Below are 17,279 nucleotides of genomic sequence, written 5' to 3'. Positions count from 1 at the left end.
AGCTGCTCTTGAGAGTCTCCTGCTATTTCTGCCAATCTGCTCCTGTGTTAGGTGGACAGAAATCATCTCACCCAGCTTCAGTGACCTACAAGGGAAGCAGGCTTGTGCAGACTGCTTTTCTAAGTTCCCTCCCTCAGTGACAGCTCAGATGCAGGGATACCTTCAGAGAGCAGGTCATCTTGTTCAAAGACTGGTTTCTAAAATAGGCAGAATGAACTACTTGACAGTAGGTGCTGTACATTATGCAATAATTATACAGGGAGGCTGAGAGACTACATGTCTTACGTTTAGGAGGCTGAAATAAGTGAAACTTTCAGTATTCCCCTCAAAGCAGCCAGTGTCACACTGCTGAGCTGAAAGCATGCTGGTTCTGATTATAATAAAACAAGGTGTGGATCCACCTGTTCTTGAAAAGGAAAATGGATATGAGATGGATAATTTAATTCACACTACAATTTCTGCTAGTTGCTCTCTTTCTGAAAATGTACCCTTCTGCTCACCAGGCAGGCAAAGGCCACATCAGCTCTCCAATGTGATCACTGATTACCCTGATGGTCCTACACTGCACCAGTATCACAGGCCAGAGACTTCTCAGTTTGTTGATCTGGTCAAATTGACAAGCATCTTGGCTGGTTGAGACCTACAGAATTCAGCTTTACGTATACAACATAAAAGAGCTGCCAACTGCCTTAAAAAGTATTCCGAGTGACACTCCCTTTTGCCTACAGGATGCTACAAACCTTTTTGATCTTCGTGTTTCTGAGAGTAAAATTCCTCACAGTGTAATAGGCAAGTACATGAACACTCTTTTGAGTTACCAAGAAGTTCCCATATTCTTCACTACCTTCAGCAGGCCAGTACTGGTCACATTTTCTCTGTTAGAAAGCAAATGAAAAACAGAGAAAAAGACAAAGGAAATAAAATGTCAAACTAGCAAGCTGAAATGTTCAAATTTCAAAGCACAGTCAAACACACAAACATGTAGGGACTCTCAATATACTCAGTTTGTAAGCCACGATCTTCAGTGCAAGGGAACAAATAATGTGCATTTATGTTGTGCTTTAAGGATCGATGGCTGTGCAAAGATGTTCTTTATTTGGAATACACTAAAAAAGAGAGGCTTAAATCATACTATCAGAGTTAAAGGGCTCTAGTATAGTGGAACTTGCCATTCTGCAGGCACCCTGAAATCTAAACAAAACCCTCAGATAATCTATAGGAAAAATCAGACTATATTCAAATCAGCGGGGTTGTATGTGGAGTTTGGTTGCCTCATAGCATGGGCAGAGGATACTTTTATCTGATCAGCAAGGGTAAGAGTGAGTTTGTGTGTGCCAGAATACAGAGAGTTTGATGTCTAGCCTTTTGGTTGTGTAGAAGTATAACCTTCTCTCAGAATACTACAAGAGTATGTTTTTATAGCATGGTATTATAAATGAAGTGGTACTCCCAGTGTGGCCCTTGTCTGCATTTGCTGTCTCTGTATCACCGATAGATGCTGAGTAGGCCATATGACAAAACTTACGTGCATTTTAGGCATTGCTGCCAATGTGTGGCAAATGTGATGCAATGTATCCTTATGTGACTCGAAGGTACATGTATACTCCCATCACATAACTGGAGAAACACACATCCTGTGACGGGGTTTGACCTCATTTTGTCTCACTGCACAAAGGTGTATCTAGTCATGTAGTAGGAAAAGAACTGTGGGTCCTATGGGATGTTAACAGGGAGCAGCCAGTGAATATCCAGAAAATATCACCTAAACTACAGCCTTCTCCTTTCCAAGCTCTAAGGCACCTCTGAGAAAAAGAATGATACAAGAGCAGATTGCTAGCAGAATGTGGCACAAGGTCCACAGTCTGGCCACTCCTAAATACATACAAGAAGTCTTTTTTCAGCATAAGAATTTTTTTTTTTTTTAGTTAGAATATGGTATTTTCAAGACTTGTTGACAGTTGAGTTTAAATATTTTCTTTAGTTCATACTACAAATCCTCACCTTTATACTTTTATATCGTAGCACAAGGAACTACTAGAAAGTGTGTTTTTTGCTCAGTAAATGCCTAAACCCCATTTTTAAAAGAGAGAAAGGAGTCTGCTAGAGGTAGATCTATCAATATCAGAGAAATAGTAATAGACAAAGGTACTCATACCCTTCCTTTCTCAACAAGATTAGTTATCATCACAATAACTTCTATGTTATGTTCCCATATCATTCTCCAGAAATCTTCTGCTGTTGATTTTAGTGGCCCTTGAGCTGCAATGTAGGCTTTTGGCTTGTTGTAACCCTGAATGGAAATACAACAAATGACACTTGTCAAATCACAGTCCATGAGCAAAGGGAGGTTGGGAGATGTGACCTTTTATGTATCTATTTTTAAACAATCTCAAAAGCTTTTAAGTACTTTTGAACTTATAACTATCCAAATTGCAGAAACCCATATGACATATGAATGCAACTGTTATGTCAATGTTTATCATTCCAACAAATAGGATATATATTCAACTGCCTGTGTTTTGGCAGAATGTTGACATGATAGTGATTAAGAGACATCTGTTATGATAGGGGGTTAAAAAAATGAAACAAAATCATTCACATGCAAATTGCTAGGTAATGAAAACTGAATAAATGTTAGGACAGCGAGGCTTGCAGCCAAATAGCATCTTCTTCTCATGAGATTATCTCAGGCAGAAGAATTAACCATTTACCAAGTATATATAAAAGAACATTCAGATGCAAAATGCTTCTGAAATGACTCACATCTTACAGAACAGTTTATTTTCACAAAACTTTTCACTAAGCTGCAGCTGCTACAAGATCAAGATACATTCAAGAAAGAATGGGACTTTTACCTGTGCTTTAACACTGTAGGCTTAACATAGATCATTAAAGCTTTGTGTTTTTTTTTAATAAAATCTATAAAATTGTGATGCTTCTTTTTTTATTAAGTTTGTTCACCGCCATGCATCAGTTTTTACAGAAAAGTCTACAGATGAATAAGCTGGCAGACAGAAAAAGGCACTTACATCAACATAGTTGGCATTAATGTAATCAGTCAGTTTTCCATCCTTTTCTGCAAGCTGTGTTAATTTAACCCTAGTGTGATCATCTGGAGTAAAACAAGAGAGAAAATGAGCACAGTTTTCTGCAAGAGTTATATTCTTTCTATAACATATCTTTTTTAAAAATACTGGAATGGATTTTTACAATACCTAAGACTCAGACATTGATGGTTACATGCACAAACATCCTGTGCGTAGGTATGAATCAGATTCAACAGTCAAGTTTGCAGAAAAACAAACTAATGAATCCAAGGATTCAAAAGATTCACCAAAATGATCAAGAGCCCAGAGACAATATCTTCAAAGAGAGAACAACAAAACTGAATAGATGTGTTTCAGAGAAGAAATATCTGGGATAGCAAAGAAGCGTGATGCTATGGGAAAACGTGATCTGGTTAATGAAGCTGAACTTTTACATCACGGCAAGGCACAACACTATATAAAACCAGTACATTTATAGTTACATTTACAGTTATATTTATATTTGGCAGTAAATATATCCAGGAATTGTGAAAGCTCCTAGACAAGATAAGCCATCATTATTCCAGCTCAAAGATGTATTAATTTTGGCAACAAAACCCACAGCTTCTTTGGCTTTATAATGGCATTATAATGAAATCTGTTTGGGTCATCACAGAAAACACCAATACGTCTTGCTAACACATGCTCATCAAAGCAGCAGAACACCAGAGGCACTAACTTGGACAGATGTGAAATCTCATGCTATTCTCCCCAGGCTTTTTTTTCTGAACAGTAGCTAGAGCTTTCAGTGTATACTGTTTATTTCTTTAAAATACCAAGTGAACCATTTACTTACAAGCAACAATGTTTATGTATCGATTCTTATTCTTGTTGTCTGGGTGATTAGAGCTGTCTGATGTAATACCTAGATCTACAGTACAGCTCTGGATTTCCTGAAATAAAAAGAATAAAATGTATGTCATGCTTTAATGAGCATTAAGATACATAAACTGTCTTAAAATACAGTAAGTCAGCACAAAAAGAACCACGACCTTATACCCAATTATCTATGAAATTTTACAACTATTTCATTGCTAAAAAAAAAAAAAAATGCAGTGAAATAATTCCTTACCTGATAAAACTCTTTCAGTGTCTAATGAGGGAATGAATGCAAGAAAAGTAAAAAAAAAATCAAATTCCACAGCACAGAACAGATGGATAAAAGTGTTTATATAAATTACAACTACTATATGGAAAACAGTTATGGTCATGCAATATATATCTCCGTAATAACAACAAAGCTTAACATTCTGATGTAACTCTTAAAGGGAACAAGAGACAATTTTCCTGTTAAAATAGTGGCATCTGGTTTCCTATCTTTAGCTTTAATGTTAGACCTTAGGCTGGTGAAAGCTTAGACATCTGAGCAACATCACTGACTTTTAGCCAGATTATCTATCTATTTAATTGTTCATTGGATTTGTTACTGGTCCTTATAACTGCATTAGTGTCTCCGGAGAGTGCTGTTGCTCTCTTTGCATTCAACTGTAAAACCATCTCTGGAACAGGACAGCTGCTGCTCAGGCAGCCCTATGGTACTCTAGTGAAGGACAGCATTACAACCCTCAGTCTGACAGCAGTTTCTCAATGAACCCAGTGTTTTTATAAAGAGAGAGATAGGCTTGAAAAGACAGGCACAAAGTCTGTGAGACTCACAAAATAATTGATTTTCTGTTATTGATTTATTTAACTGACAGGAAACTCAAGGCCCACATTGTAAAGTAGGAAATACGTTGTCATTGTTAAAAGTACTGTAATAATGTTTCCCAACACTTTAAAGATTTATTTTAACATTAATCACCTTCAGCTATTTAAATATACATATATATATGAGAAAAGTGGATTCCAGTCTGAAAATTAGCTTTAAAATATGAATTATTTTATAATAATATAAATAAGAAACCTGAAACGCCCCTGTACTCTCCAAACGTATGCTGACTCTGTAAAGACAGTGACTCTATTTCAATTTTTCTGTATCTTCTAAGAAGTTCTTTATCAGTAGAGAAAAGACCAGGACACTAATTCTGGGACAGTCTGTAAAGCTGAAAAGGATCTCCAAGAAATGATGAGGACACTGAGATTTCTGAAACAGCTAAGCTTGAAATATTTCAGTTGGTGTAAGTGTAGCTCAGTGAGAGGCAGTATATTTGGTCTTTGGATCACTGCTGTAATTTAGGAAAGGAACAATTTCAGTTAAAAAAAAAACAATTTAGGATGAACAATTTGATTTTTGTACTGCTGTTCTCACTTATGATGAAAGAAGCTCGTTACCATTGTATTTACACACAGTCCTTTAACATCTGCTCTTGTGAAGAGCCAGTCTAGCTGGAGCCCAGTCCTGCGAGTGTGTATGCACATGCACAACATGTCCTGGACATTCACAAGCATTTACAAGTTTGGTCCCACAATCAAGTGGATATTCTTAATGTTAAATTAATTGGATAAGAAATGCTGATGAAGAAGGCTGGGCGAATGACATGGAATTTTTGGTCCATTAGATGGCAATACATTGGCTGAGGAAGCAAAAGCAAAACCAGCAGATAGGAATCTTTTTGTTTTCAGTATTGTTTTTGCAGCAGGAATGTTACAATCATAGTTTAATAGAGATGACTTAAAAACTTATTTCCATCCCAAATGACTGATCTTGTTAGAAATCACTTGTCACAAATTCTAATAATACATTTTCAATTACAGTTTATAATGTTTATTACAGGGAGTTATAATGTTTATTTTATGTGACCTTTAGTTAGAACATACCTAGCTGTAAATTGCTTGCAATGCATATGAATGTGAAAAACAATGAAGCTCATTAGTTACATACAGTGATAGTAATATTAAATGATGAGAGCACGTTTCAGAATTTTGAAATACCTCTTATGAACCATATACTTTAGAAAGGAACCGTAAGCTGCTATATATGAAGACTACATTTGCTCCCCTGTTAATCAGAAGTCTTGCCATAAGTACTTATTATTATTCCTTTTTTTTTTTCCCTCTGTAAACAGAACAAGCAAATGTGGGTAGCTTCTGCAAAATTCAATTGGCATTAGTGTTGGAAAACCTTTAGATCTATGACTGTATCTGATAAACCATACAGATTGCATTATCTTTTCACAGTTTATTCATACAGTACTTTAGTATTTTATCACAGGGATAAACATTCCCATTTGCATCCCAGTCCTGTCAGCTTTTATAAATCTCCATAGTCCTTATAAAAAACAAGTCCTCACTGGGCTCACAGTACTCATATTTATGAAATTAGTCCCCAGGTCAGAATGTAACACCCAGTTCTCTGTATCCAGCCATTTAAATTTAACATTATCTGTATGTGCTAAGAAGAAAGATGACATCATAGAACCATACCTCAAATTCTTCAGAAAAACCATTACTTGCATGTAAATCTGCAACATGTTTTGGAAAATGCTTTATTGGAATTGCTCCAACATCATCTTAGGGGTGGGAAAAGACAAAAAATATATTTATGAAAAAATAAAAAGCCAGTGACATGAAGAAGTTTATATGTAGGCAATCCACACAACATCCTGAAATAAAAATTTTGGCATGAACTTTGGATATACAATTCCCACAAAAATAAAACCACTCTTTAACACCATTGACATTTCTAAAATCATTGTTTAACACTTACACATTTCTTAATGACTATTCAGAAAGAAGATAAAGAAAATGCCTTGCTCTGTCTCTAAGACCCCAAAAGTAAGGCCCTGATTCTGCAAGATGCTGAGCTTGCTGAGCATTCGTAACTCCCTCTGAAGTCAAGGGAAATCGGAGAATTAGTAGTTTGCTGCAAGATATTCAAAGGGAGAGGGTAGGACCAGGGCTCTAAATAAATACCGGTAAAGAAAGAATGATCAGGCAGAGTTTTCTCGGTGCTTTCGGCTGGTTAGTGTTGCCCCAGGACTCTGATACAGTACATGGACTAGCTGCATAGTCTCAAGCCTACTAAAATAATGCAGCGTTATGCCAGTAGTATAATTTTAACTGATGTGTTGCATGTTTGCATTGGCATCCAAAGCAAACCACAACTAATTTTCATCTTCTACTGTGTTAGTGAGGACTTCCAGTAGGATTTTTTCCCCCATTCTCCCCATAATTCTATGACTATCTATTAATAAATGCTATGTTTGATCCTGGGAGTACTGACTGCAAATTTTCACTTCAGGCTTTATAATTCAAGTTTTGAGTTAAAAAGTTAAGTTTTAGACTTTCTGGATTTCCATAAAGACAATATCTACATTCTTAACCAATGAATGTGATTCAAGCCACTTCTGAGTTGTGATACTGCATCCAAATCTTCCATCTGATGCTTATATTTCAGAACGTCTCCTTTTTACTTTATACAAACACAGAAAAACACTCTTGTGTAGAACATTCATTAGGGATCACATCAAAAACCTTTGGGACTTTCAATCTTCCCTTTCCTGCAAATATGCTATGTAAACAGAGTCATCTGTTCTGTTAATTACCTGTTAAAAGATGACATTATTTCAGCTAGTTTTGGTTATGAAGAATAATTTTGGTGGTTTTTTTTTTTTAAAGTCTTTCATGGATTAAAAATATGTTTATTTCATAATTTGTAATCTCATTGCTGTTTCATATAAGAAAGAAACATCAAAAACATTGAATAAGGACCTGTTATTTACATCAACAGATGTTCAGCATTTAGGCCACCTAATAATTTTAGCTTTCAGTTACAAAGAATTTGTTGATTTGTATTGAGATCCATCTGGTCTTCCACTTACATGAATGGATCTGAATACAAAAAGTGAATTTATCTAGTGAAGCCTAAGAGAAGCTGAACAAATGTGTAACACTATCTTCACACTTCAGAAATGAACCCTGGCATAAAGTGTTTATTCTAATAATATGCAAACACAAAACCAGAAGGGAAGGTAAATGACCCTAAGAGCAAGGACTGTAAGGGATAAAGAGATCTCAGGTTTGGTGTAATTGCTGTTTTTTTTTTCCCTTGCTAGTGATAATCTCCCAATTCAATCACTTCTGACTCCAGGAATATAGTTTATATCTATCTGGATGACAGGTATCACTTCAAACTACTTAATGGATGATAGTGGGTCCTAATATTACCCCGTAATTCATTATTTGTTCTAAAGGCATCTGTGAATTATAATCTGAAGTGCCAGGGCATTTTCTGTGAATAACTTCAATTCTCCTATCTCTGCCAATGAAACCCCAGAAAAGGAAAACTTAACAGATCTGTGGAGTGTGCTTTTAGTCACAGTCTTAACAAAAAATTAAACTCAACAGTTACAAAATGCTCTTCCTGCTCCATGTTCTTTGCCAGTATTGCATTGCAGTTAGTCTCAATTGTTGTAAAATCATGCTGCTGAAACACTTGTGTAGTAGAAAACACAAAAACTGCTCACTTGGTGCCTGTTGCAGGCAAAATAAACCACAACTATTTCCTCAGTGTTTGCAGCTTGTTCTATAAAATATTTTATGTATCTTTCAGTCACTTAGAAACACTTTTCTCTTTAAGATAATATTTATCAGTATTTCAGAAGGAAAACCTCCAGCATCAGACCACATATTTTAAGCACTCAGAATAGCTGTCAATGCAATTCTGTCATATGACAATGGAAAACACTATCTCCCTGAGGTGAGCTGGTCAGGAAAAAAATGCAAGAAAATTATACAGTTGAATTGCAATACAGTTAATGATAGTGAGTAAGAGCAGAGATATCCTATAATAATTGCCACTTGCCATTCATACATCATCACATGTTTTCTGATATCAAGATATATCTCTGCCTATTAACCAAAGGCAATCAGTATGAGAGGCATTTAAAGATGCCTACAATTCAGTTAAAGCAGCAGCCTAATGTTTAGGATTTATTTAATGAAATTTGTTTACTAGCTATCTACACAAGGGCTGATTTTGCTTCCGTTAGTCATTCCAAGGGAACTCACCCCCTGCGCAAAAGCACACTTTGCAAAAGCATTACTTGTAGAACAAGATATCCTTTTCTTACGGGTGAAATGTGTCTCGGGATCTGCTGCAGAATTAATCTATTTAAGGTGGTTTTCATTCTACTGAAAAAGTTGAGGGCTGCACATGCTCTTCCAATACTCTTTGTGGAGGAAACAAAAGAAACAGTTTCTCCAAATATGGGTCCTAGCAAAATGAATGGTCATGTTCTATGAATAGGTGAAAAAATCAAGCAAAGGCAGAAAACCAGCAGAATACATTGCTGGTGTAATCCTCTACTTTGTGACAGTGAACTGCAGCTATTTAGTGTAGCTCAGATGGCTACGCTAGCAGCCATTCCTAGTGAGTCTATGGCTAGAAGGCACAGCGTTAGTTTTGAGACAACTCAAAGGTGAGGCTGTTTCTCTTCTGTGTTACTTACAGGAGAGAACTAGTAACACTATTCTCTGCCTGTGCCAAATGCTCCTGTGCTTATTAGTACAATAGGGTACAAAGCTCTGGTTTACAGATGTTCCAGTAAGTGAAGAATTAACCTATGGACACATACAAAACTGCATCTTTGAATAGCTAGCACCAATCCACAGAACAGTTGACAAAAAATACCTGAGACTGGGAAGATTGGAGCAGGGGGGCCAGAAATCACTCGAGGTGATGTATTATCTTCTAAATAAAAGTGAGCAGTCTGGAAACATTTCCTAGAGGGGAAAAAAACATAAATAAATATTGAAAAAAATAAAAATCATTACCTGAGACCTTTTGGAATTCTGGCATTATTGAGTAAGAAAGAAAATCATGGTTTCAAAAACCAATTTTCACAGAGTGTCAAATACTACTGCTATAATGTAAATATTCCCCCAACACGCCACCAAATTATGCATACCACTGGAAGATACTACATTAACTCAGCATAATACATAGTTCATGCATCTTTACCCATACCAGAGGCAGAAGACAGAGCACACATCAGACATAGTGAAAGCTGAAAGAGGAACTCTGCATCAGGAGCTACTGTAGATGCTTCATAACAACTCCAAGTACAAAAAATGCCATAGTCTTCCTTGCTTATCCAAACTCACACACGTAATTACTGTTCCTTTTTATACGATTACGTTAGCCTGAAGATGGAGCAGTGTACAAGATCAGTTCTGGTAATTCATAGATAGATCCTACTGCAGACACGGAAATGAAGTAAAAGACGTGTCCTGTAACAGACAAAACGGCAGCTCTGGAACTGCTACAACTGGGGCTAAACAAGTCTTTTCACAATTTAATCACAACACTGAGGCACACCTTAACCAAGGAGGACTTCCCAGAGCTGACAGACAGAAAGAGGGGAATTTATAACTCCAGGAGATGTTAGCTTTGTTGCAAAAACATTGGAGTATGAATACAAATGGAATCAACCTTAACTATGACCCACAACACTATTTGTATCTGTGAGGTAATCCAGATGTGAAGATAATAAGAATAGCATCTGTTAAGAGTCCAAGCTGTTCAAGGGACTCAATAACCACCTGCTGCTGAAGAACTGCAAAGCCTCCTTAATTAAAAAATCTCCATATTGATTAGACACGCTAATAACAATCCTTACTCTGGATCACTTAATCTATTTGAACTATTATTCACTAATAACTACATTTAAAAAAAATATGCATCAGGAGAATATTAATCTCATTTTATATTTACAAGATTCTGCATCTTCAAAGCTGTTGGCTGAAGCTATTGTATGACTGTTTGCTATTCTGTGTGATCGCTTTTATTTTCAATTCTTGTGCACTGTTTCTGTATCACTCCAGTGATAAAGTCCCTCATATAATTGTTAGAATAAAATTTTGAAGCTACTTTGAGAAATAAACAGGGAACATGTAGATGTTGACATTTTTTCCAGAACCACTACTGTAGATCATAAAGACTTTGGTAAGCTTATTTGAATTAAGCCTCTGGGAAACATGCCCATACTCTCGAAATGTGTTGGGAATTTTCTGTCTGTGTACAATGCAGATTCTCCTAAAACACAAGTGGATAACTGCATCAAAGGGAAAACTGTGGCATGCAAAACATTTCTGATGATTCATATGACAAATTTGGAGTCCAGCTAGAATCCTCTAAAAGCATACTTGTGATGTTCATAGAGGAACTTTGCCTTTGCATGACATGTTTGCAGTAAGACTATCCATTATGTACTTAGTTTTACTTATGACAATTTTGGATGCAGACACATGTGCCTGGGGACATATTTCTAATTTTTAAAGAGGCTCTAACATTAGCACCCCAAAGAGTTAGCAGCTGATGAGGCAAGAGAAGTTGTCTCAATGCTAGCACAGTACATAAGAGTCAGTCTCAGGACTGTGTGTGAAATGTCTGTGTGAGGTAGGTAAGTAACAAAGTACTTCAAATCACTGAACACTGTTTGAAAGTGTGGCCCTGCCTCTTTGACACAGAGAAGGCTGATGTACTGTGCTCATTAAAATCAGCACCAGCCAACCAACCATACATGCCAACCAGCCTGACACTTGAGCTCTAAAACCAAAAAATGTCCTCCCCCTAATGCCTACCACTTATGAAATATGATCATAGATAAAGTTTCTGGACTAACATTACGGAGTTTTGCCACCTCCTTGCTTGAGAAAAGATTGAGCTAAAAAGAATTTAATTAGCATAATGGCTTTCACATCTAAGCAGTACTTAAAATGTCTTCATAATGTGCCATACATTCACTATCCCTCACTGAGCCACTGTATCTTTAATCTTTAACAAGTTAATTGTGGCTGAAAATAAATTACCCCCTTAGCACATTTGGGAGACAAATTCATAGCAGTTGACTTAACCTGTAATAAGACTCATAAATAGGCACTCCATCTGCTTCTGCATCAGCAGTGAAAGCCTTCATGACTAAATGCTAATTATCACTTGTTGTTAATGAAAAAAGTGATGACTATTTCAAACTTCCAGACAAAGGTCCCATCACTCAATGTTAACCTGATTATTTAATTTACACCTTTCATCACAGCATTTAGATCTTCAACCTAAAACTGTAATTTGTAATTTAGACACTGCACTTATTCCAACACACTTTATATATGAAGATAGTGCTAAGCCACTGAATTAATTACAGTGCCTGTATCTGTACAGGAAGGCATGCAGCAGCAGCTCCGTGGTTTAACAGGAGAGATACTAGATCTGAATGAATACTTAAATGTGAACTACTTGGAACAAGATTACACCTCAGACTGCAGAGGACATTGTTTTTCTGGTGTGCAGGCTCTTGGACCTTGAATGAGGATATGTGCTGCACATTTCTCCTCTGGGGCAGGGACTGCTAAGAGCTGGACTGGAATTGTCATGGAGGAGAGCAGCACAGCATGGTGCAGGGTGTTCACCACTCACATCTGTTGAAGAAGGGAGCTGAACCTCAGAAGTCAGAGGCTTCTCTGACAGGATGGGTTTGTGCATTCACTGCTTGCCCAGAATGGTCTTAGATGCATGATTATTTCTGCCTGGTTTCAGAAGATTTCAGGACCTTTTCTGCTCACAGGAGGCCAATAGGTAGTTGCAAACACTTACTAGAATTTATTTTTAAAAGGCTCTGATCATTTAGAGATCCAGTGGATGCAAATGTTCTTTAAATCAATCCTCAATGGATCCAGTGATTCCAATTACTCATTTTATAAATTATTCCAATTAATTTTAGAATGCTTCTTAACTGAAATTTAAATTTCCAAATATTGTTAACACTTTTATTTATAATTCGATGTCACATAGTTAAGAAGTATTTCCTTCATGGAGGGATGAGTGTAGCCTTTGTAAATTTAAATCTGGTTTTAGTGTGTTTTAGCACGTGCTATCCTTAGAGAGAGTTCTCAGCTCTGTTCCCATAAACCTAACAGAGGACTCAAGGCATCAGTTCAAATCATGGACAAAACTATGAACATTCTCTGATAGCTCTGTTTCAAAGATATAGGGTGGTAGAGGAAAGTTAAAATTTAAATGACTACTCAGGGTGTTGTCTGTCCCTGAGTTGGTCATTTCTGAAGCACTGCTGTCACATAACTTCTAGGAGGCTTCATGACAGCCAGCTGATGTTCAGTATGTCTCTAGATACAAATGGAGCTGGAACTCCATTAGCAGTTTGCTATTCACATTATTAGAGCTAGTCTTTTACTGACATTCACATATCCTTGTGGAAAAAGATTCCTGAATGGCACAAATCTCACTGACAGCTGTTACTATTTTACTATTTTCCAAGCTTTTCTCACAATAGCCATTGTAACAAGTGATCTACACAAACAGCCTGACATTCCTTCCTATACATCATTTAATCAGGTTTATTTTCATTGACGACTTCTATAAATTGTTCCAAAAAAAAGAAAAGTTATAAAATGTGTAAGTGATTTTCAGTGTATTCTATGTCAGCAGAGAGAAACTTCAGTTTCAGTGACCTTAACAAATACCATTAATTGAAGCCATCCAGAAATGAAAAGAGCAGGGGAAGGAGATTCAAATATCCCTGCTGCATCTATGTTGCAAGGAATCATTCAAGCAGATAGATACTGAGAGAGATGGACAGATACGAGATTTGGACAGAAGATTCTCTCTAAAGCTGTAATAAAAAAAATATCTATTGGGACAACAAGGCCATTAAACAGGCAAAAGAATCTCCTTACTTATTCCACTGTAATCTTAATCATGCTGAAGAAATGAAAGGAAAATAACATGGCTTGAAAATTGAATTATAAACACAGAACTACAGTAGTTCAAAATTGTGTATTTTCCTAGTGGCAATATTGCCATTAAAAGTTTTCAACCCTGTCAGAGAAATGAATATTTTATCACAGAAAGATTGAAATTGTGCCTAATGAGATAGCAAAGAGATTGGGGAATTTCCTCAAGTGCTGATTAACAATTTCATGTACAAAAAAACCCACCAAAACCCAAACAACAGATGGTACAGAATTATTTTTCTGATATAAGTCATTTAAGTGAAGAACAAAATAATTTTGTTTTTTTTTTTAACCTTGAGAGGCTGGAACTTGTCACTCTTGGTAGTTACGTGGGTTTTAAACCAAATAACACACCTTTTGCATATTAAACACACTTTTTGCATATCCAAATTAGGAGCTAATAGTACAAACAACTCAAAGCACTATCCACTCAAATATCTGGCTGGGAAACACCAGTATAATTTTTTGAGAACTCTTGCCAAAGGAATGCAGAGTTACTTCTTGCAAACCTAAACTTTCTATGACCTTTAATAACCAAAACTAATTGGCTCACATAAAAAAAACCACAAACAAACAAACAAAAGCACCCAACCCATTGACAGCTTACATCACGTACTTCAAAATAAAGTAAATCTAACCATAAACATTCTTACAGACTTTATGCTAATGTTTTCCAGACTCAATAAAAAACTGCTTAGCGGTGAAGTTAATGTTCTGATTTTTCCCAGGCTCTAAAAAAAAGGTGAGGGTCTTGGCACCTTTGAAAGAGGGCCATGAAGTTCTACCCAGAATACACACTGTTTATGTATGATTCCTCTGAAACAAAAAACATGCTACTGGTGTTATAATGCCAAGAGAATTTCCTTGAGGATTAACAATAAAAGAGCTCCATTTTTTATTTTGTAGTACACCAGAAATACAGAAAAGATTAAATTCAAGTCAAGAAGATATTACTGCTAACGGGATTTCTGTTTTATTTTGAAAAGACCTGTGTTAAAGAATTGTTCATTCCCAGAGAAAGAATACAAAATGAACACAATGTTATTCGGCAAAGAAACAAGCTTGTAACTTGTAGGATTACTAGAACTGAGCTGTACAATCTGGGTCTTAAAATGGATGCTGCTCTTTAGTAAATAGAAGAGATTTCAAATACTATTTATCATCAGGGATGAAACACTGTGGGAAGATGAATATGAATGTTCATGTTGCATAACAAGAAAGACAGGAAAAGGTTCTCAATATGAAAGTGGTTAGCTGGAAATCCTGTGATGGACAGTGTAATTATCCAGCTAGACATATACTAAGAAATGAGTTGTGCAATACTTACAGCTATTAACTACCTACTTAGAAAGAAGAAATTGTGATGAAAATTTATTGCTCAAAAGTGTCTTTAATCATGCCGGGGGCTGTCTGACTCACAAGCACACTTGCCCGGAACAAAGGAAGCTCAAAGTCAATTTCTTAAGTCTAGTCTGTTCAGGGACAGGACGTATTCTGTCCCCATGTGGGGCACTTCCTGCTGGGCCGGTAGGAAACTGGTGTCAGGAGATTAGCGGAAAAGTCAGTATGCGCAACCATAATGTTATGTCCTAGATAATATAGTAGTGAGCAGCTTGGGAAGGGCGGCCCAGGTCTAGTTCCTGGTTCTTCACAACTTTTACCCATTTTAAATTAAGCAGGACTGAGCAGGGAAAAAGAAAAAAAAAGGGAAAAAGAAAAAAAAAGGGAGAAAGAAACTGTGGAAGCATCTGTGAGACGTTTGGGACTGCCTCCCCCCTTGCTCATACAGCTCTTGGAAGAACAAGGTCCTGTTCCTTGGTACTAGTTTACATGTGAGCACTGCAGAAGCAGTAACAGGATTAGGTTCCTGGCAATCACAACACATCAAGAATCAATATGGCAGAATTTTTTGCAACGTTATTGCCCCATTCTGATCCACTACTGTGTTTCCTCCCTTGCAGCCTGCACACCCGAGAAAGGGATAGGGTTGTGCATGGATTTTTAAAGTGCTATGAGAAATTAGGCAAACATGTTCCTAGGAAGCTTTTCTGGCTTTACCTAGAACCGATGAAAAACAGCCAAAGGCTTGAGCACTGCCACATACTAACTAGATTCCAGGTATGCTTTTAGCTCAGGCCAACTTGCGTTAGATCACGTTAACACTTGAGGCAGTTTAGGGTTAGCACAGCATAGAGACCATCTCCAGCTAGTGATGTGAATGCAGGCACTGTTTTTCCCCACTGTAAGGGAAAAGACTTTAGCTCTAGAGATCTGTGCCATGCCAGCTGGTCTGTTTTATTTCACAGTATAGATATTTTCTTTTGCCCTCACTAGTTATTTATCATGACTTCTTACACCTATCACTATTTTTTTCTGTCTTATATACTTATTGAGTCACAGAGAAACACACCCATGAGGGAGCCTCAGCATGTACATGCACATGAAACACATATTTAGTTACCTGCTGAATGGTTTGAAAGGTGAATTTTGGTGCGGCAGAATCACAAAGTAGAACAACTTTGCAGTCACAGAACATCGTGACTACTGTAAGAGCTACTCAGTAGCATTTACACTATTACAGTATCATTAAACTACGCAATTTCTGTCTTGCATACAATGTCAGGTACAGCACACTCCTACTACATTAATGACTTAGTCACACAGTCCCGTTGAGGACTATAGATGATCATTCAAAATTGTCAACTACCTTTTTTTTCACTGTTAAAGTATTGGAAAGACAGGAAACTAATCTGTGCCATGCTATTATTTTTCTTCTCCCTCCTGTTCTTCCCAGTGTTCTGTTACGTCACTTAGCTTTTAAGCATTAATAATCACAACTAACTGTTTAGTAAAACCTCTCAACTGGAAATAAGCTATTTGCAATGTTTCAATCCTCTGAAACAAACAAACAAACGAACAAAATTGTAGTTGAGCATTTTGGACACAAAACACCTTATTTTGTCAGCTTTGTATCATGCTAAGAGACAAGATCCAGGCTCCCTCCTGTAAACCAGGAGCAGCAGTGTCAAACACATTTTTCAAATCAGAGCTCTTTAGAACTGAAAAAAAACCAAACAACCAAAAAACCACTTACCTCCAGTATATGAGAATACCCACAAGAATCACTAGACAGATAAAAGTCAGGGCTGATACGACCACAAGTGGTATAACTGTCTTCTTCTCTGATTCCAGACTCTCAGCTAGACCAATACGAGACTCATGGCTAATATTACTTGCCTCTGCAGTCAGAGAAAATTGAAACAGTCCATGTTTAAATTCTGTGGAATGCACAACATGAGTGAATGTGTCTTATAAGAAGCCTACTTAATACCACTTACCTCTATGTTTTACTATGTACTGCAGAAAGTACATAAATTTGCAAACCAGCTTACAGAAAAAAGCAGATAGAGGGTAAAGCAAAGTGTTGAAGCTTATGTGACTCGGCCTTCCAGCAGTGGAGACTTCTCTTTTAAAGAATAGTAGATTGTTGTTAAAATATAGGAG

General features: G+C 36.8%; 1 protein-coding gene across 7 annotated transcripts in view; it reads right to left on the bottom strand.

Moving 5' to 3' along the window:
- Positions 1-17,279, bottom strand: part of PTPRZ1 (protein tyrosine phosphatase receptor type Z1) — a 135,489-nt gene that overhangs the window by 14,865 nt on the left and 103,345 nt on the right. For 2 of the 7 annotated variants that reach the window (XM_062609667.1, XM_062609670.1), the window contains exons 13-20: positions 16,870-17,014; positions 9,658-9,749; positions 6,450-6,535; positions 4,159-4,179; positions 3,883-3,979; positions 3,030-3,112; positions 2,156-2,290; positions 742-875 (exon numbers count right to left, since the gene is read on the bottom strand). In XM_062609667.1, the coding sequence (XP_062465651.1) occupies positions 742-875; positions 2,156-2,290; positions 3,030-3,112; positions 3,883-3,979; positions 4,159-4,179; positions 6,450-6,535; positions 9,658-9,749; positions 16,870-17,014 (793 nt within the window). Of the gene's footprint in view, positions 1-740; positions 876-2,155; positions 2,291-3,029; positions 3,113-3,882; positions 3,980-4,158; positions 4,180-6,449; positions 6,536-9,657; positions 9,750-16,869; positions 17,015-17,279 lie in introns of all 7 variants that reach the window. The other 5 variants (XM_062609668.1, XM_062609671.1, XM_062609672.1 and 2 more) reach the window with 3 other exon arrangements.

Source organism: Pezoporus occidentalis, unplaced genomic scaffold (genome assembly GCF_034315485.1).
Source record: "Pezoporus occidentalis ecotype Australia unplaced genomic scaffold, CSIRO_AGI_Poc_V1 ctg14, whole genome shotgun sequence".
NCBI lineage: Eukaryota > Metazoa > Chordata > Aves > Psittaciformes > Psittacidae > Pezoporus > Pezoporus occidentalis.
Note: the sequence above shows the minus strand (reverse complement) of the source record. Positions and strands in the feature narration are given on the sequence as shown.